This window comes from Pteropus medius, unplaced genomic scaffold (genome assembly GCF_902729225.1).
Source record: "Pteropus medius unplaced genomic scaffold, Ma_sr-lr_union100, whole genome shotgun sequence".
Classification (NCBI taxonomy): Eukaryota; Metazoa; Chordata; class Mammalia; order Chiroptera; family Pteropodidae; genus Pteropus; species Pteropus medius.
The window spans coordinates 680,359-702,526 of record NW_024351073.1 but is presented as its reverse complement, the minus strand read 5'-3'; the positions used below and the strand labels follow the sequence as shown (position 1 = coordinate 702,526).

The following is a 22,168-nucleotide window of genomic DNA, read 5'->3' as shown; positions in this document are numbered from 1 at the left end:
CATTTATCAATATCTAATACACTACCTATTTTACTTATTTATTGTATTGATTGGTTATCCTGATCATCAGAATGTAACCTCTGTGAGAGCACGGATTTGTCTCTGTTTTGTTCACTGTTGTATCTCCAGAACCTAGAACAGTGCCTGCCTGGCATACCAGAATTTCTGAGCTACGCTAAACTTTTCTTAAAATGTCACCAAGGTATAACAACTGGTACTTGTTTAAAAATAATAGAGGAGGAGGAAGGAGATAGGGTTGTAGATGGGGAAGGAGTGACCATGGGTTAGTAAACATTAGAACTGGGTGATGGCCTCAGAAGCATTCATTACACTCCTGTTTACTGTTGCGTATATTCATTACCCTTCATAATAAACATTAAAAACAAAAATTTTTAATTAATATCATTTACACTGCAGTCTTCACTGTTTTTCACACACCAATCAGAAACAACACAACACATTTCTGCTTGGCAAGATGGCATATGTTCTCATAATATTTTCCTCTAGTTAATCTCCTAAGGAGAGATGGCATGTGCCAGGCATTAGTACAGAACATAGCAGTCTCTGTTCCCAAAGGTTGGCTCTTACAACAAAAGACCTTCAGATATCACTTTGGAAAATAATTTTCCATATGTCCCTCCATATCTTACGATTTATAATTGTTTTTAAAGCAAAAGACTAAGGAACACAACACTCCTGATAGTGGTTTTCTCTGCAGGGGAGGCAGGTGGATGAAAATGAGTATGAACAATCCTCCAATTCTTATGTTAGGTGGGTTCACTAGTGTTCAATTTATTATTATGCTTCATAATCCACACAGGTTACATATACATAATATTTGTGTGCATCAAATATCATATAATATAAATAATTCTTTCATAAGCAAATATATAAATATAGCCTAATATAAATAACTTTACTGAAGTTGTCATCATGAATATACTTATTTTAACTAAAAGCTGACTTTAGCTAAAATAGCTGAAAAGGCCTTGTGTAAACCTTGCTATCTTCTAACACCAGCCGAGGCACACGCCTGAGGAAATCAGCTGGGTTATTTCGGTCACAGGCAGCCTCAACAGCCTTCGGTGGCTGAGTCAAACGACCTTCTCTGACAACGTAGGCATGGCAGGCTGCTTGCAAGAGACAAGGTGTCCACAAGCTTCTAAGTGAAGCACTCCTGCCCCTCCCCCTAGATTTTCTATTATAAGTTGCTCTAAAACAGTGTAGAAACAGATATTACTTCTCAAAGAAACCTGGGATGGTGGAATATGCACCCAGGAGACGGGCAGAGGAGGGACTCACAGGAAGTTGAGGGTTAACAAGCCCCCTCCAGAAGCCAAATGAATTCCCTTCAGAAAACTGAAAAGCTCCTGCTGCTCCTTATTATATACCCAGAATGCTCCACCAAGAGTCGTTCCTTGGATGCTTTGCATTTAAACTTGTGAAGTTTATCAGGAAAGACTTCACCCACTCAAAGTGAGGGAGGTCCAGAAATACTACTGTCTGGGCTAAAAAGAGAAACATCTTTCTGGCATGTGGGCCAACTGTATTTATACCCACTTGTATTTATTTTTCCCGAGTAACCACCCAGTTCCTGAAGAGAGAGAGAAAGATATAGCCAGTATTCACTATGTCACAACTTTTGGTGGCACATGCAAATGGCTGCAGGTTTTAAGAAATACAAATGCAATATTCATATGGATTTTGTTAAAGGAGAAAACAGACACAATTGATCACCTCTTTGGTTTTACACAATACGTTTGTTTAGAACACATCTGAAAGAAAACTTTTCCAAAAAGGGGAAATGTTTTCCTTTTACAGAAAATGGAAATAATTTATGTCAAGGGCAAATTTAATATTTTCTTTAATTCGAGATAAACATACTGGTTTACTTCTTGACATTAAAAAAAGCAAGAGAAAGCTTGTCTGTTCCTTTTCCACCCTACTCCTAAATCCAAAAACATTTTAAGATATCCAAGAGAGTCATCATTAACGTTAGGTATTTACAGTTCTAATGTCCTTAAAACTCAAGTTATAGGATGTAAACAGGGAGAAAGGTCGAAAAGATACAGGATTGTGGAGTGGCATGGAACTTCAAGAGACAGGCTGTAACTCAGATTCTGCTACTGAGAAGTCCTCCATGTCCTCGTGTATAAGAGAAAGAAGATAAGCTAAAGGTGCTAAGAAAAAGTCTTTGAGATGTAGGGAGCAGTGACTGTTATAGTTCCCACTGATTAAGATATGGCAGAATAGACGTTCAATCACCATGTTTAGGGACATTTGCGTAAAACTACAAAAGCTCAAAGAGCCGGCTATACAATGGAATAAACGGAGCCCAAGAGAAAGACTGAATGAATCACAGGGCTACTGACCGCAGGATGATGCTTTTCCCAAAGCCACCTCCGAGCTAGAGGGTAGTGGAAGAAAAAAAACCACAGTTGGCATAACTGCCAAGGAAGGTCAGGGGTAGAAGAATGTATTAGCCAAAAAACTCCTTATCTGCTTAATTCTAATAGCATTGAAACATATTTTCAATATCTTTCAAGAGTTTGTAACAACATCCATTTATGATGATTTGAGATTATTTCACAAAATAATAGAGAAATGCAGATACCCTTGGGTTAGTCTTTCTACAGTTTTATCCTAGCTCCATCTAGCTGCATAATATCAGGTATGTAACTTAACCTCTCTGCGTTTTAAAGTCTTCATCTGTAAAATGAGGATAATAATGGTTCCTATCTCATAAAACTGTGGTGAGGATTAAAATAATAATAATTTACAGCAATATAAAATAATGTACAAGGAATACAGCAAAGATTAATATATAATAAATACTTGATTAATGGTAGTTATTATTATTATTACTATTTAGCAGGCGGAAGAATATGAAGGTAATCTGTGTTCTCTCAAGATTCCTCTTAAATACTATGCTTCAGAGATCAGCACATAATCATCCATCCCACCAGGACCAATGTAAAATAAAGCTGGACAGGGCTAGAAGAAAAGGATTATAGAATCTGAGAGGCCAATAAAGGTAACAGAGTGCACAGAACATAGCACAGAAGAGGAGCTGGAGGTCCACGGTTCACTATACTTAGAATAATCCAAAATCATAAAGTCAAAATAAACTGCATATCAGAAACAACCCTATCTATTCATTATCTCCAATCCCAACTTATTTTTCTACTTTTGATCACTCAGTTCTTAGAATTCAACCTGTGGGCATATGGACCTCTTCTACTATAAGCATGCAGAGGAGGTAGTCTTACAATAATCTATTGTCTAGGTAGTTGTTTCATTTGTAGTCCTAAACTAGAATGACAAATTAGATTTTAATAAAGATTTATAAACTTTCTGTATCTACACTGATCAACAGAGTAGTCAGTCACTATATGTGACTACTGAAGAGAAATGAAATTTCTACTTATTTTTCATTAATTTAAATTTTAAGTCACATATGGTTAATGGCTACCATTTGGACAGTGCAGGTTTAGTTAACTGGGACTGGCTGTCTGCAGTACTGTATTAAAAGGGATCCTAATGGAAGTGTGGCCCGAAGAGGAAAGATCAGGATGCGTGTTGCAGGACAAAAGCTTTATCATATTTGCAGGCTCAGTTAAAGGATTTTATCTCCCCTTTCTTTATATAAAAAGAGAACCTCTCTGATATTTACAGTGATTCTCAGCTATTTGAGGGTCATTTTCTGCTCTTGGAAGAAATAAGATTGGCTGAAAAGAGCCAGATTACAGAAGGAAAAAAACAGAACTGTACCAAGGAAAATACATAATGCTCCTTGATACTCAGAGAAGACATACTGACTTCCAGTAGTTTTACTGAAGTATGTAAAGTCAATAGAGTGTTAAACTATCAATTATCTTAAGCTAAGTCATAAGCCTTTCTTCAGTAATGTTACATATGTTCGCCATGGACAGGTTATTATGTTTGCCATGGACAAATGATTCAATAAATTTTTTTAAAAAAATTACAGAGAGTAAACCACATTATCCATTTTAAATGAAGAAAATATATGAAAGCCACTGCAAAAGAAACCACCATGTCTGAGTTGAAAGTACCACATCCCCCAGCACTTTAAAAATAATACACTTCACTTTCAAAGAAAAAAATAGAACTGTAACATTTGATTGTTTTAAAAATATCACTGTGCTGCCTCTATGAAACACCATCTTGGCCAAGCATATGGAGAAATCAAAGAATGTCATATATAATACTACCTTCATGAGAAAAATCAAGAACATATATTCTCATTTCCAGATCCCAAGATGGGTTCCTATAAATCCCTCCAAGGGAAACCTATCTCAAACTACCATGAAAATTTACTTCCAAGGTGATTCTCAAAGCCTCAAGTTAGGAATCATTTGAAGTTTCCTTGCAGGTTCAAGTGTGTATAATGAAAATGGCAGGATTATAGTTTAAGCACCTTTTTCTGCCCCCAGAACTTTAACCCTGGGAAAGCTCTAGAATTATTCAGGTCTGACTCAAATTCTGAGATGTCTAAAAGAGAGTCAGTCAGTACTTTCATTTAACTGCTCTGAATAGAACTACATCAATTATTTATACTATCCTCCTGCTTCCTTAAAGAATTTGCAGTATCTAACACAGTAAGATAACAGATTTCTAAAACAACTTACTATTTTCCTGGGATTCTATATACAAAAATTCATCTTGGATTTTCACCCAAGGTCTCTTTTACTCAAGTACCAAAGGACTTTTATAAGTTGGTCCCATCACAGCTTGATTCCCAAAGGAAGTATTCTATTGAGACCCTAGCAACCAGAAAGCTAATGTCACAGCAAAATTTCAACTATCATACATTTAAATCCAATCCTTCCATATCCAAAATGAAAAGGCTGTCATTTTTTATCCTCCAAAAAACAAATGAACTGTTGTTCTTTTTCTTGAACTAAAATACAATATCAAGTTCAAAATTTAACATCAGGAAATCAGAGATAACCTCTTCTCTTACCTCTACCACCGTGGTTTCTGCAGCTTTGCACATCGGCAAGTTGAAATTCCGTGCACTTTTCCTACATTAGGGGCCGGAGAAATAAGGAAATGGGCAAAGAAGATGACGTATAAGAAGTGCCTCTTTCAGCTTCAAATATAGATTAAAAGAATTTCTGTGAACTAAGAAACAGTGAATCTTTTCAAAAAGAGCATATCATGTTTTCCATTACAAAGTTTTCTAACTACTTCATAAATAAAAACAATATGATACCCACGTCATTCAATTGCATAGTTTTTTATGGAATTGAGGGAAAGAGGAACTATTTTTCATATTTGACATATAGATTATATATACACGGAAAAATAAAATGGATATCAATAAATCTGTTTACAGCTAATTTCCCTAAATCTTTTAACCAGGATGCCATTTTGTTTCTGTATTTAAATATTTCACCAAACTCATTCTTACGAAAAAATTAAGAAAAAGTAGCAAGTGCTTCACATGAGAAGGAACAGTAATTATATTCTCTATTAAAGAGAAGCTTATTGCTGAAATTAAATGAAACATTCATTGGTAATTTGTGAGTCACCTATAAAGATCATTCTGGAGAACCAATTTCCAACAAAACTTTTGAAAGTAAGACACACACATCAGACCTTGAGGTATAAAAATTTCAAAAAGGTGCCAATCTTGCTGATGGTTTTGTAATCTTAAGTTCCTAAATTAATTTACTTCCAAGGTGATTCTCAATTTATTTTTGTTTCTGAGAGCGTGAGTTGATAGAAAAATTTCTTTGGTAAAAGGAAATAAGTCACAGCTGTTTTACTAGTGCTTTTAGGCCACCAATGTTTATTTCACTTGGATTCAAAGACAGGTGTAAGGACAAGTGTGTCCTTGAGAGCAGAGTCCTGTGTACTTTCACAAGTTATTCTGTTGGATTCCACCAGACAGCCAGCGTCAAAAGTTTCAAGGGCAGACTGGCCAGAGGTGAAGACACACAGGGCTCTCTCACTTTAACAATGGCCTAGATAGACCTCTGTCCCACCTGTCCCACTAAATATGAAGGTTGTCCTAGAAGTCAGTATCTTAAGAATCTAGGTCACTTGACCATTGGTGATGAGTGCTCTCGCATCAAAGTCCAACATTCATTTCAACCACAGGCATGGTCTGTGCTTTGAATGGCCCATGTGCAGTCTTTAGATACAGGAGCCAGGCAACAGAACACAGGATAAACTCATGGAAATATTTTAAATAATTTCCATTTGCTACTATACAATTTCATTACTCCATTTTTAAAAAGCAAATAAACTTTGTAAACATTACACCAAAGTGTCAAATATGGTAGACATGACACAAAACGTCCTTTGTAATTGCTAAATTTAGTTTCGATTCCAAACACTGGTTGAATTCAAGAAATCAAATGTAGTATTAACATTATATGTTCTTCAAAAATGAGCAAAAACAACATGAGATTGATCACTGAGAATTTAATTGTGTTTGCACCAAAGCTGCATTTGATAAAGATAAAAAATTGCTAACTAAAAGGACTAAATGACAATATCATGAGAAAGAAAATTATTGCTATAGCCTAACAAGTGAAGTCTTTAATACCAAACATTTTGGAAAACTTAAAAAAAAAAAAAAACTTACACGTAGATTAAAAGGTGGAATAACTTTTTTAAAAAACAACTATATAATCTATAAATTCAAGATACATGCATGCACAGGGTAATAAAAAGATCTTAAAATCTGTTGAGCCTATATGGCTTAATATACATGGCAATCAAGATAATGAGAAGGAAAGTTTAGCATTATTAAGGTTAATCAACTTTTCAAACAAAATCTTTCATAAGCATTTTTTAGTAGATACCAATAGGAATGGAAAAGAACTGACCTCAGTAATTAGCAACGTCAATCTAGAATATCAAAGTAATTTAGGCATTTTAAGACAATGCATGTAAATAACAATATCAAAATTAAACGTAATCATGTGCTTTTGTCATGTTTTCTAAGCATGTCAACATTGTAACTTGTCTTGGCAAGTAATATAAGCAGGGAAAAATTAATTTCTATGTGATTCAAATAGTTAACAAGCAGCATAACATGGACGCTCACAAATCAGATCAGACTCCCACGAGTACACCATACCAGTGAGACTGCGCAGCAGCAGCTCTGCACACACGTGTATATACACATACATGTGGACGTGTTTGATTTTAAGCCATTTCTTAAGTGAATTTTCAACTATCAAATACAAAGGAAATATAAAGTCACTCAAATACACTGTATTAATACTTTTTAAAACCATGACACTACCTGAAAATTACGTTTCCTGCTCTGTCTGCCTTCCAGGCTTTCACCAAGGCAAAATCTCCTGTAATTGCTTTCTCTAAAACGAAATGTCGGTCATTAAACACTCTCACCTGCAGGAGACAAAAAGAGCATTGTCAGGTATTTGTACAGCTCTTATTTGATTGGGATAATGTGCTCTAATAAAGGCAGATAAGAGGGATACAAACTTAGCCAGGGAAGGTTTCTCAGAAGGAAAGGAATCTAAACTGAGGCCTCATGGATGAGTAGTGATAAGCAACGAGGACTTAGCCATAAGCGGTAGAAGGGGGAATTGAGAGAACAGTATGTGTAAAGGCTCAGCGACAACAGAGAGCTTAGTAAATTTGAGGAACTGAAGGTTTTGTATGCCTGAGGCATAGGCTGTATGTGTTAGCATTCATTTTATTACTTGTGTGCATAGATTACATATTGAACATGAAAAATAGTCCCTCTTTCCTTGGACCCCAGAAAAAAACTATACATAAGTTGCAAGAAGTGGACAATGTATCATTTTTATATATGAGATAGTTACAAAAATACATCCATCTCTCCTAATTAATTTATCAGCACCTGTTGAGATTTTAATGGGGATTCCTAGAATTTGCAGATTCATTGGGAGAGAACTGACATACATCATCTTCCCACCCGTAAGCATAACATATGCCTATATTGTTTGAAGTCTTCTTTTACCTCCTTCAATAGTTTTATAGTTTCCACCCCCGAAAAGCTCCGTATAAATTTTTAGGTTTAGTCACAAGTACTTCAGTTTCTGATACTACTATAAATGTTATATTTTATTCTATTATACCTTCTCTTCTGTCATTACTGACCTAATGGAATGCTATTGATTTTTGTTCGTTTATTGCCTTTAATTCTACAATGAACAGGGAGTTGGTGGAGAAGAGAAGCAACTTAATGCAAAACTATGCCATGGCTTCGGAACCAGCGTCAAAGCTGTGCTCTATCCATCACAGTAGAGTGGGAGCCATTCTCATTCCTACTGCACCCCCTAGTGGACAAACTGCATGCATTTTATAGAAAGCTTCAGTAGAAAGCTTGGGTACATTCACTTTTCTTTAACTGGTTTAAAACAGAACCCTTTCTTAAAGAACAACTTCCTTAAAGACATTATCCAACTTTCCTACTAGAAAAGATTAGTGAATACATAGAATCACTGAATAATGAGGGTCTTATTAATGTGAACTTAGATAAATTTTATAAAAGATATTTATAAGCTGCACGTCAACATACAGTTTCTTAAAAGAATATTATGCTTTTCAAGATCATTACTGTAAACATCAGTGATGATAACTGAATATTTTACATACAGATCTAGAAAACTACATATAGATCTAAATACATGCTAACCCAGGGCAAAATAAAAAGAAAAATAACTGGCTTTTTTCTGTTCTAGTTATATAATTTCCTGATGGCTCTACACACTAGCAGATGCTAACTTAGCTATTCTAAAAATTTAAAAGAAGGGAAGAAATTGATTTTGTCAAACTAGCTGTTATAATCACTTGAAAGAGTTGTGCATTTCACGGTCTCCACTTCCTCATCTTCTAGTCCTTTTTTCAATCCACTCCCATCAAGCTTTTACCGCTCCAGAAAAATCCTCTACTCCCAAAAAATCACTCTTTAAAGTCACCAGTGACCTCCATGTTTTCAAATCCAACGGCAGTTCCCAGTACTCTGTTACCCTACCTCTTTACACTCTGACACGCCTGATCACTCCCTTTGTAAAATGTCCCGTCCTTCGAAACCAGGAATTCCGTGTATTTCTGCTTCGCTCACTAGATACTCTTTCCCATTCTTCTTTCCTGTTCCTTTTCCTCTTCTCGACCTTTAAATGCAAAACAGGTGTTCTCTCTGTTTTCCAGCCCTAGCCACTCGTCTGCTCCACAGATTTAAGTACTACATGCTGATGCCTCCAAAGTTCCTATCTCCTCTTGGAGACGAATGCACTTCTTAAATGCACCAAGTCTCTGGCAGAGCTCTTTGATTACCCCATGCTCGGCCTGTCTCAGTAAGTGGCATACTCGATTCTTGTCTTTTATTATACCCCACAACAAATTCATCAGTTAATCCTGTTGGCTTTATTATCAACATTTATCCCGATTCCAACCACTTCTCTCAAATTCCAGTTACCACCTTAGTCTGAGCCACCTTACACTCCCATCTAGATGAGTACAATAGCCTCTTAATTTCTCTTGCTGCTTCTGCTCTTGACCCTCTATAAAAAAAGTCACCTCCCAACAGCTACAAGATGCCAAAATGTAACTCAGATCATATCGCTCCCAACAACTTTCTTTTGGCCTCCTCACACTCAGTAAAATCTGAACTCATTTGATCTGGCTCCTGTCTCTCTTCAACCTTCAATCCTACCGCTCTCAGCCTCATTTACTCTGTTCCAGTCTCACTGCCCTGCTGTTACACACACAGGGTAAGCCTGCCTCAGGAGCTTGTCCTCCTTCTTCCTTCTGACTAGACCACGACCCTATGATCTTTGCCCTGCTCATTCTTCTATTTCATTCAGGTCTCTACCAAGTATCACTTCCGTAGAGGGGTTTTCCATGACTCAATCTGGAATGTGACATCACCTCTCTGGCCAGCGAGCTCTCTCTGCCCTTAACCCTACTTGACTCCCCATCACAGCGCTTTCAGCATTGACATCTGTGTTTGCTTATTCATTCCTTTGTCAGTTCCTCCCCTTCTTGGGGGACTTGGTCTAGATCAGGGATCCCCAACCCTCGGGCCACGGACTGGTACTGGCCTATGGCGTGTTAGGAACCAGATCGCACACTAAGAAGTGAGCACTGGGTGAGTGAGCAAAGCTTCATGTGTGTTTTCAGCTGTTCTCTAGCACTAGCATCACCTCCTCAGCTCCACCTCTGATCATTAGGCATTAGATTCGTATAATAGCACTGGTCCCTGGTGCCAAAAAGTTTGGGGACCGCTGGTCTAGATCGTCCTTTTTCTACCATACTTAGACCAGTACCTGGGAAAGAGTAGGACTTCAATAAATATCTGAATTAAGGAATTCACTCACTTCCTCTTCCTACGATAAGCAAGAGAAATAAAGAGCTAATAAGAATTGTTTCAGGATATTATTTGTCTATTCTTAGGGGATTCAGACAAAATTACAAAACTACTAGATTCATGTACCTGACTCCAGGCAGAAATGAACCCAGATATTCAAGACAGATTCTAGTCTATCCTATGTTTTCCCAGGAGAAGTAATGCTTTAACTTCTAGCAAACTCTCGAAGTATTAGCCCAATTTTTCTGGGCATCTTTATATTGCTTAGATTTATTTTAGTAATTAGACTCCTGTCTTTGACTTTGTCAAAAACTTTTTAAACCTAATTAGGCAGTAAAGAAAGAAGCAAGATAGAATATAATAAATGTTAATAAAAGCTTTCAGTCAATATAGTTCACCTTAAGCAAAAATGCAAAGCCCCAGATGGAGGACACTGCTCAAGACAACACTGAACAACACCTCACGTTCAATCATCTTTTGTCCCCTCAAAACGTGGAGATACAGAGCTAACGTGTCTATAAGTAGAAAGGTGATAAGAGATCAGCCCTTGATTCTAGGTTTTCACTTCCCTAGAGATAAGCTCAGCGCTTCTGCAACCTGTGTTAACTTTCTTGAGCCATGTGGACAGAGAGAAGGGAAAGATTCTAAAAACACAGTAATGAAATACTGGCCTGTGTAATTTTAAAAACCGGCTCCAAGCTGAGTATCTCAGATACCTATATCTAAAGTTCTATTCTCTTCTAATATGTGAATGAAGTTAACTAGCATAAAGGTACCTCATCCTATCCAGCACTTTAAATAAAACTCGGTCTAAAGCTCAAGTGTGTCCAGTATACAAAATTAAGAATAATGTGAGGAGATAACGAATACTCTTTTTTTTTCTGCTATGTAATTATAACTGTCCCCTGCTTTTTAAGATTATAGACAAACTTGTGATTTCCTTGACTTCTTTCCTTCCTTCAATCACATCCAGGCAAGGCCTGAGCATGAAGTTTAATATCATACATATCAGAGATTTACTCTATTTTCCAGGTAAGCTAAATCAGCAATTATAAAGGCTCCTAATGTTAAAATCTACCCATAAAATTAGTTTGATAACTAATCCTGACTCACACATCTTATATGAGTTACGGGTTCTTTTCTTTTCATTTATTTATTCTGGTTTCTCTATGTGATTTTAATTACTAGTAGATACTCAGCTTTAGCCTGAAATTTTACCTAATATTTATGTTAATGAATGACAATGTTTATTCTTACAGAGAGGTGATTTTACACCTCTTTACTCAATGAACCCACCTGGAATCCCATGCTGGAAGAGGTGTCCTGGTGTTACCTGGATGAGAGAGCTTCTTACCTCTTTTGGCTCACTGGCAATGGCAATGCTGCCATCTTTGTTGTATTTGATCGGTATCCCTCCTTCTTGCACCAAGGTCCCATACCCTGTGCTGGTGTAAAACGCAGGAACTCCAGCCCCACCTGCACGAATCCTCTCTGCAAGTGTGCCCTATAAGTGAGTGAACAACACTCCATAAAAAGTTAAGTAAGCACACTTCTATATGCAAACACAAAAACATTTACAGATACAGTTCCTACTCTCTAGAGGTTTCTCATTCTAAACAGTACCAAGCATGTATTTTGGTGTATTTCGCTAACAGTGAATGCTATGATTAATTTAAAAAAATTACTGCCTCTCTAGATAACAACCTCTCTCTTCTTAACTCACATTTAAAATGTAACTGCTTATTGATATAATCATGTTTTTAGCTTCCACGTCTCTCACTGGTTTCTCGACATCACATTCTACATCAGTCTATTTGTAATATTTTTGAATCAATTTTCAAATCTGAAGTATGTAACTTCAACTATATAAATGAAAAAAAACATTAAATTTTGTGTTTTACTATGTGCTACATGTATGTCCTGAATCCTATCATTAGTAACAAGTGATTATTTTATAACAATAATGAAAAATGTTCAAATTTATTTAGAATTTATTCTAAACCATTCTCACAAATATTTTATCTACTATATTATCTAAGTAAGAAAAAATCCAAAGTTAGGCAAAGAATACAACATATAGGTAAATCGGTTTTTAAACGCCAGGAGTACTTCAAATTTTATTTCAAAGTAGAAACAGCTCTGAACAAATTTTCTTTGTTTCTTCTATTGACCATCTCCATCCCCCTCATAGATGCCAGTCATTTTAAACCTAATTTCCCTAGCTCTCTCCCACTCCCAGCTGCCTTTCCACCCAGTTTGCCCATAATTCTGGCCCTGAATGTTCCCTGACATCCTCCCTAACACTGAAACCTATTGTTATGGTCTAGCTACATCATGGTCATGGTCTAGATAACTGAGTGGCTAATCAATAATAAGAATTGGGTCAGGTATTAATGGCAGTGCATTCATATTATCCTGGTCTAAAAACAATTCTCTACTTTAATGGGGGTCTTTAAACACTAAACTCAAAGAAGGGACTAATCGTTGGCATTTCAAACATTGAGTAATTCAAGTACACAAGATATCCTGGGGAAGAAGAGACTTGTGGCAGAACTGAAAACCTTCCAAAAAACTACTTTTCTACTCTATCCAACAAACAGAGATGTATTGTGGGTATTTTAACAATGCTCACAAAAATTCAACCATCAAACAACCATAAGAACACCCCTAATTTAATGTGCTTTTTATGTCCACCCACCCTGAATACTTCACTCCTTCTGGGTGTTCGACTGGGCAAGGGCCTGAAAATAGAATATTTCTGCAGACAGGACCTCTGCAGGTACCACCAAGGGGAGTCCTAATCCCCAGCACTTCATGGACACTTCTTCCTGGCTCTCAGGATGTAAAACAAGTTGCCAGTGCCAATGTTCATTTATGTGCCACTAAGCTGTGGAGGGACTCACTAACCTCTTTCAGCTTAAAAACAGAATATAAAAGAAATATTAAGGAAGTTCCTCTCCCATATATATGCCCTCTGACAAATAAGGAGTAATGCAAAGATTTAAAAGGTTAATTTTCAATAGCTCCCAAAATTGAAGGATTAAGTATCTCTACCTACAATGTGAAGAGGAAAAGTATATGCTATGGACTAAACAATGCCCCTCTCCCCGCCCCCCCTCCAATTTGTACATTGAAGCCCTTACCCCAATGTGACAATATTTGGAGATAGGATCTTTATGGAAGTCATTCAGCTTAAATGAGAGCATAATGGTAGGGCTCTGATCCAATAGGATCAGTGTTCTCATGAAAAGAGACCCAGAGTACTCTTTTGCATGTGCATGCAGCCTGCGTGCTCCCACTCTCTCTCCCCCCACCTCTCTTCCCACCGCCACCTGCCACCACCAAAAACCAAATCAGCCTGACACCTGATCTTGCACTTCCCAGATCCCAGAACAATAAGAAACAAATTTCTATTGTTTAAGCTACCCAGTCTGTGGAATTTTGTTAAAGCAGCACAAGCAGACTAACACCTTTTTCCAAACAAACAAACAAACAAACTTTAAATGAAGACTGAATAAATACAAAGCACAGAACAGTGCTGTGATAGCACAGGTGCCAACGCTGTAGAGTGATCAGGTGTGACTATAGAAGACGCTATAAACCTCATGTAGAAAGAACAGGTCCTCCACACGTGTTCTCTCTAGACAAGCATATGCTGTGATTTAAATACTGAAGAATCTGTATGAAATTCTGCTACAATACATTATTGCCAATTTCGTGAAGTCAGTAGTGAGAATATTTTCTGTTCACGAAAATAAAGCAGAGTAGTGGGCTTGGCTTTAAGCCTGTCAAGACCAACACACACATCCCATAGACCCTTGTTTTACACAAATGCCTTCAAAAAGTCTGCATTTCTCTATGAGAAACTCTTCAGTCAGTTAGGAGATGGGGGAGAAAATAAGTGGAAACTTGCTCGATTAATGTCAGTAATTGCTTGCTTTGTTAGTGACACCATTTCCCGGGACACCTGAGCTCTGATCCCAGCACGTACTCTACGATGGAACTGGTTTTACTCTCCGATGGCTTCACTTTCCTCATATGTCTCAGCAAAACCAGATTTATCACAGATTTCTAATTCTAAGATTCATAGGAATTGAGTTTTAGGACAATCCAGAAACATTTCAGCAAGCCCTTTTGCGTGCTTCCAGTGTAATACACATTATAATGTGAAACTTAAAAATTTATCCTGTAGCCTAGATATTTTTATTAGAAATACTTCCTTTTTCAGTGCATAGCAACAGAAAATATTACACTTCCATAGGGGTGACCCACAAACAAATTTCTTTGGTTTGACAACATAGCATCCTCTCTGCCTTACCTCTCTTGCACAAAGAAATTTCTACGGGGAAAAAAAAATGATAAATTTTAAAATAAATGAGTATTGTAAAAGAAAAGCAGAGAAATGTTCTTACTTGAGGTATCAGCTCTAATTCTAATTCACCAGATAAGTACTGTCGTTCAAACTCTGCATTTTCTCCCACATATGAAGCAAGCATGCGTTTTATCTGCTTGGATTGAAATAAAATACCCAGGCCAAAGCCGTCGACCCTAGAAGGAAAATGCAAGCAGCTTATAATCAAAGGAGCATCTGATAGAACACTAACATCACTTATAATTTAAACCACAAAATTTTATTAATTTAAACAAATCTTCTCTACTAGGCATTTAGTCTGCATTCTCTCGTGGTCCCCCACCACCAAAAGAGCCTTGCAAGGTGGCTCTTCTTTTCCTATTTTACAGTTGAGGAAAATAAAGCTCAAAACGTTAGTGATTTTTTCCTAAGATCTTGGGTAGTAAATGACATAGCCAGGACTCAAACCCACATCAATCCCAGAATTCTACCCAACCCCTTTCATTCTTTCCACTGCTCCAAAGCGACACTAGGTTAGAAGATGAGCAAAGAGATGGATTGGTCCTTGTCCTATGTCTTAGAGGTATATGTAAATGCAATGGCAATGCCACTGTCCTCACCTGCACTGACCCCAAAGGAAGGTTTGGATGGAGAAATTCTCTCTGTCCTAAAAAGGGGGCGGGGCATTCTTATATTCAAAAGAGGAAGAACAGCAGACTCTTACAATATGGACTCAAATTATAAATAACTATGAACGTTTTCCCTATATCATAGATATTTTACTCAAGAAGATTCAAAAATTTAGACATTTTTAACAAAAAAAAATCAGGAAATTAATCACAAATTAGTGAAAAGTTTATAGGTAGCAAGAACAACGTTATATCTGTTAAGTTACTTTAATATGTCTATTAATGTCGAGTTCAATTTATTCTTAGAAATGGTGCACGTAGTGTTGGCTTTATTCATTAGGTGAAAGTCTCTAAGTTTGTGCCTCTCTTATTTATTTGTATTCTTTTCAAAGCTAAATACACCTAACATTTCAAGCAAAGACAATGTGACAAGACAGGTTAATAATTGAATACGTACCCATTTTTAGTCACCTTATCCCTCTCTTCTACTCAAGAATTTCAAATATACTTTAAACAACTAGATTTTAAAAAATTCTAAGATAATCTACAGCCATGCTGCTACCCTGAACAAGCCTGATCCCGTCTGATCTCGGAAGCTAAGCAGGGTCGGGCCTGGTTAGTACTTGGATGGGAGACCACCTAGGAAGACCAGGTGCTGTAGCTGGAAAGAAAAATAAAAAAATAAGGGATCGTAAGCTGACAAAGTCCTTGCAATCTGTGAAGTCAACCAAAGGTTGTCTCGCCTAAAAAAAAAAAAAATTCTAAGATAAAAAATACTTGAACTTAAGTTGCAAAACTATTTTTAAAAGAAATGGTGAAAACCACAATGAGACATTACTAAAAGCATGAAAAAATGGCTAAAAAGCAGGAAATACCAAGTGTCGGCAAGGATGTGGAACAACCAGAACTCTCATGTATGCTGTGGGAAATATAAACTGGTACAACCACTTTGGACAAACTGTTAGTAGTATCACTTAATGTTGAGCACTCCATAGGCTATGAGTCAGTAACTCCAACAGGAATGCATACTTATGTTCACCAAAAGACATGTACAAGAATATTCATAATATCACTACTCATTATGGCCCCAAACTGAAGCCTCTCAAATGCACATCAACGTCAGGACAAATAAATTGTGGTATGGTCACAAAATGAAATACTATACAGCAATGAGAATGAAAGATCTACAACCACTAGCAACAATGGATGACTCTCACAGACAAAATGTTGAGCAAAAGGAACACAAACAGTACATATTGAATTATTCCTTTTATATTAAGTTCAACATCAAATCAAACTAATAGATAAGATCAGCAGTAAGAACAATGGTTAACCTTGGTAGTGGGAGAGGAGAATATTGACAGGAAGGAGCATTTGGGGGTGCTTACTGGGATACTCATCATACTGTGTTTCTTCATCTGGGTGTGCAGCCTGTAAAAATCTATCAAACTGTGTATCTATGATATGCTCACTTTTCTGTGTTACTCTATATATTATGCTTCAATGAAGTTTTTTGGAAGATAGAAATGCAATGATAAAGTCCAGAGTAACTCCCAGAAACAGAGGCTTCATTTATGATCTCTCCCTAAAATTCCTTTAGTGCCCGATGGCTTCTCCCCTATGAAGCTGTGTCATCTATATGGTTCATTCATCCGATAATCATTAACTAAGTTATTACTCTACCCTAGAGCTGGCATGGCAGGTCCTCGGCCATGAGCAGCTCTGAGATTATCAAGGAACAAAAACACACAAAATCTATAATTACAACAGAATTAGAGAGAGAGATGCTAAGAGGAGTCGTCTGCACGAAGTGGGATGAGAACACTGAAGACCGAGAACCCAAGAGTTAGAGAGGAGAAAGAGGCCAGAAAAGACTTACAGAAGGTGACACTTCAACAGACTTATAAGAAAAAAAAGTCTTTGAGAGTAGAGTAGAGATGCGGAAGTGATGAGGGAAAGTGACAGACAGGTAGCTTTGCAGTGTACAAAATGGTGTGAATGGGCTCAGTAAGTTAAGTGTGACTGGAATATGGACTGAAAGCAAAATCAAGTCAGGAAAGGCAGAAGGCAGGCCAGGCTGTGATCTACCCTGATAGCCATACCAAGAAATTAGGATTTCGTCCTGAAGGCTATGGGAAATCTGTTGACCTCACAGGTCGAAGCCTGCCTCTCCACCTTCACATTCCCACTCCTCCTTGCTCTTTTTCTTTTTTCCGTAGTACTACAACCATCTAACACATTGGAAATTTTATTTATTTGTTATGTTTACTACTTATTGTCTGCATCTCCCCACGGGAAGGCAAGGCAGGGAACCTGGCCCATTTCGTTCACTGTTGTACCCCAAGAACCTGGAAGCACATGCAACACACAGGGAGCACGGAATAAGCATTTGTTGACCATTTGTCAAATGAATTTACTGCTCAATTTCACTTTCTTCTTCCTCACTGGCTCCTCTCTAATAAAATGAAAATCACCAAGTCCTCATGCTGATATTTTCTATTTGCCCCTCGGGATCCATTCTGCAACCTCCAACCCGCCCTATGCCTGGGTTGACTGACCTCCATGGACTGAATCACAGGGCTCCCTCGCCCTCTGGTTTCTGACTGGGTTCAGCTGCTCCCAACTAGGTTCAGCCAATGGGAGGCACCATCAGGAGGATCAGGAGGTAAGAGGAGAATAATGACAGGATCTGTATTCCCCTGGCTCTCACCCTGGCAAGCTGCAGCACACTGGGTAGTCCTCTGTATAAAGCTTTCTTCCAGATCCTATCAGTTCCCTCCCCTCATTCCATCAGGCCTAGGGCTGGTGATCCTTTGTCACTAACTTCAGAGTTCTTCAATACTCTGTTGCTTTCCCTCAGTCTTGACCATTCCTTTAAAGAATCCCTTGGGTAAACCTCAATTACCCATTGATATCCTCTAGATCTCTGTCTAAATTAAGTCATAACAATAAAATAATCCACAAAGATAGATACAATCTATTTGCTCTCTGAAGTATTAAATATCTGAAGTTTTTTGGAAGATAGAAATGCAATGATAAAGTCCAGAGTAACTCCCAGAAACAGAGGCTTCATTTATTGCCCTGGGAATATTTCTAACCACTTTTTCATGGATCTCTGTTTGGCTTTTCACCCCATTACACAGTTGAACTTAGCTCTGTTTAGAAATAACTTCTCTGTTTCTGTTCATCTTGGCTTTGGAAATCATGTGTATTTTGTTTTTTCTTTACTTTGTTTCTGGACTAGAACCTGGCATGCCAATCAAGTAATGCATGAGATGTTCAGCCCAGGCTATTACCTGATGAGGTACACAGTGTTTATGCCTCGAAAAATGCTGTTAGATAACTAATAAGAGTGTCTTTCTTGCCTATTAGACACCAATGATACAAAAATGAAAAAGGCAAGGCCCGTGCAGCATATGTGATCTTTTGCAAATGAAGAACTTACCAATTCTAACAGAGAAATATGTATATTAAAGCATCTAGCAGGTCTTTGATATTAAAAATAATTCTGATGAACTTTCAAAGCGATTATCTTGCTTGCCATTAGTAGCTAACATTTTTCTAACATTCCTAAAGAGAGATTTAACCTTTTTCCTGCAGCACAACAAACTCAGGTTTCAAATGCTTTAGTGGTTAAAGAAGTCTAAATCCAAGAATTCAATAAAGAGACACATTAATGTAAAGCAAAACATATTCCATGAAGGATATCAAATGTTCTGCAAATATTTTTCATTTTCTGAATCTGGTTTTTCATTTTCTGAAATCTAATTGGCTATTCTTGCCAAAATGAAACTCTAATAAAAATTAAGTTACAACTATTTACCAAATTCTATTTCTTCTTTACTGTCATAGTAGACATACTTAAATCTCAGTCACATGATTTATATTTCCTCTGATAATATCAAGAGCATTAAAAGAAAAGAAAATGCCATATTTAGATATAAGGTTAATTATGACAGTTATATGTGACAAGTGAAATCTTCTATGAGCTGAGTGAAGACATACAAGCGCACATCCCAGGAAGCAGTTAGCCCTTCCCAGACAAAATAACCAAATCTTGGGGGGAATGCTTATAATCAGCCAAAGTGGCCTAGATCTCTCTATTGAGATCTTCAGAGCCCTTCAGAGATGCAGCCACCTCAACAAAGAAGAAACAGAGCACAGCAAAAGAGCCGCTTACCCTTATCTCCTGATTCAAAATTATTGGTGCAGAAACAAAAATTTTATTTAGAGTGAGAAACTGCTCATTGGGCCCTCAAAGAATTCATATAACTGATTAGAACAGTACTATATACAAGAAATAGTATTGTAATCACAAGCACAGGTACATATATATTACCAGATAGCATTTACTAGTCTTCCACAAGTAAGTGGGGCTGCCTTTGGAGTTATCTAAATCCCCACCTTCAAGAACCGCAGTCTAAAATAATCTTGTCATGAAGAAATGGACATGACAAATATGACACACCTAGTCTTTCCTTGACCCTACTGGTTGATATACAGTTTGTTGTGAAACTTTTGGTTTACACGGGTCTGTAATTCATAGGTTAAAGTCTTCCAAAAATCAATGAAAGGTACAGTCTGAATTTTTCCTACCTTCCTAATCAATCCATATCAAAGTATTGATTCATCTGAGTGATCTTAAGGGAGGAGGGTTTATCTTACCAAGACTAATGGTTACTACTCTATACCAAAGTAAGCAGTACCTCATGGCAACAGGTCTTACTGATTATTAAAAATGAACATACAAAACAAAAACAATCATCTGTCCTGAGCTTTGTAAAGACTTCTAATTCAGGCAGATCTTTCCATTACAAATAACCTTTTTTCTAAAGAAGAAGATAATTATGACTTCTAATTCCAAGCTCTCTCCATTTACCCAACAATTCAAACCATGTCATTGGTTTTCCAATGAAGCAACGCTAAGTCTTCCTCATCTATCTGACTCAAATGCCCTCACTCCTGCAGATCTCTAGGATTTAACTCCCTCGCTCCTGTAGACCTCTAGGATTTAACCCCCCACCACCACCAATTAAGGGAATCAACAGCCAAATTGGGTGTGCAAAGTGCCTTCTTAGTGTTCAATGAAATAGGTCATCGGTACCTACTCTTCATAAAGAATGTATATTGATCTACACCATCCCTTGTAAACACTGAGCTATCTTGAAAATCCAACAAAGTACTGATAATCGAAAGTATTTTTAATAAATATAAAGTCAGCTCAAAGGGCACTAGACATATTTAAGAAAGATCAAGTGACCATGAATAAACTACTTCTCCATTTACAGACGTTTCCTCTTTTAAATGAAGAAATTGGAATAGGTAATCTTTACAATCCCATCCAGCTCTAGCATTCAGTGGCTCTGAGACTCATGGGCTAACCACAGTAGGAAACAGAAAACTACTATAAAAGTAACAGGAGTGGCCTGTAATATATATCATAGAGAATAAATACAATTCAGCATACAAAGAAAAGCTAAAAGTCTTCAAAGGAAATCAGAAAGCTGCAAGATCAATGAAGGCTAAAACGTTCTATACTTGGATGAGGTTACTTTGAGGATATGTAATTTGAGTCCAATTCCGAAAGATGGGAAAGATATAGATATGCAGAGAAGAAGTGAGAGAGCCTTCTCGATGAAAATAATAGCAAAAATAAACTCAGCAAAGGAAAAATGAGCACAAATGTAGAATCATTTTGTTCCTCAATAATCCGTGCTATTTATTCTAAGTTGCATTTATAATAGGCTAAACTGCCAATTTAGTTAATTTTTAAAAAAAACATTAAGATCTTTAAATATTAGACTTTGGTTAAATATTATGGAGAAGTGTCATTGCTTTCAAACCAATTGTTTTAAAAATGCACTTACCCTGTATTGTTGCTGACTGCAGTTAGCCCTTTCGCTCCAGTCTTTAGTAAAGCTCCTATAAGGTTCTCTGGAATTCCACATAACCCAAAACCTATAATAAGCCAAAAAAATAAACAAATTGTGAAGAGAGTAATGTTCCTTCAGGGAAAAGTGTATGTTATTCTTTTAATAAAAAATAAAATATACAAGCACATTATTACACCTACTAAATAAAATGCACAGATATATCTCAGCAATTCAATAAATGGTCATAGCTGTATCTAAAAGTTTACAGCAATATATAGCAACAGATGTCACTGTCAAATCCTTGATTCATAAGCATAAAGCCGACTGCAATGTATTAATATGGCTACACATTGCTCTTCTTACACTTAACTACTCATTCATTACTGCTTCGCTTTATAATTTAACTCTTAGACAGGAGTACAGTCAGTTTTTCAAGCATGTTTGTTTTATATTAGTGAGTATATTTTGCAGAATTGAAAGCTTAGGCCAATAACTGTCATATCTTTACATTTTCCACAAATCCTCAAATAGTATTGGGTTTAAAATGGACACTCAATGACTGATCAGTTGAAGAAAGGAAGGATAAAGGAAGGAAATGCAGCCTGCAAAATAAGACTTGATTCCTGTGACCAAGGCCTAGAAACCCAAAAAAATTTATAAGAATCAGGGAGCAAGTTTAATGAGTATGAGACAGTGGTTCTAAAAGACATTCCAAATAAAAACAAGCAACAGAACTTGGGAGACTCAATAGCAGATAGATGCTATGTGCTCTCTAACTCATAAAATAAGGATCAAAGAAAGGAGTGACTAGGCATGGGCCAATCAGATCAATGCGAACATTTTAAGTTGAATGGCATTCCCAAAAATCTAGGAATTTTTTTAAAGCCACTAATAAGACATCACCATTTGAAGCTTCAACTTCTCAAAACAATGAAAAAAAGAAACACAAAAGGAAGAAAAAACAATTAAAAATATA

General features: G+C 36.9%; 1 protein-coding gene and 1 pseudogene across 1 annotated transcript in view; one reads left to right on the top strand and one right to left on the bottom strand.

The window, feature by feature from the left end:
• OXCT1 (3-oxoacid CoA-transferase 1) overlaps nucleotides 1–22,168 on the bottom strand; it is a 110,368-nt gene that overhangs the window by 83,826 nt on the left and 4,374 nt on the right. The window contains exons 3-7 of the mRNA XM_039842584.1: nucleotides 21,187–21,277; nucleotides 14,752–14,887; nucleotides 11,694–11,843; nucleotides 7,283–7,389; nucleotides 4,985–5,045 (exon numbers count right to left, since the gene is read on the bottom strand). Coding sequence (XP_039698518.1) covers nucleotides 4,985–5,045; nucleotides 7,283–7,389; nucleotides 11,694–11,843; nucleotides 14,752–14,887; nucleotides 21,187–21,277 — 545 coding nt within the window. The remainder of the gene's footprint in view (nucleotides 1–4,984; nucleotides 5,046–7,282; nucleotides 7,390–11,693; nucleotides 11,844–14,751; nucleotides 14,888–21,186; nucleotides 21,278–22,168) is intronic.
• LOC120586328 (uncharacterized) lies at nucleotides 15,862–15,983 on the top strand (annotated as a pseudogene).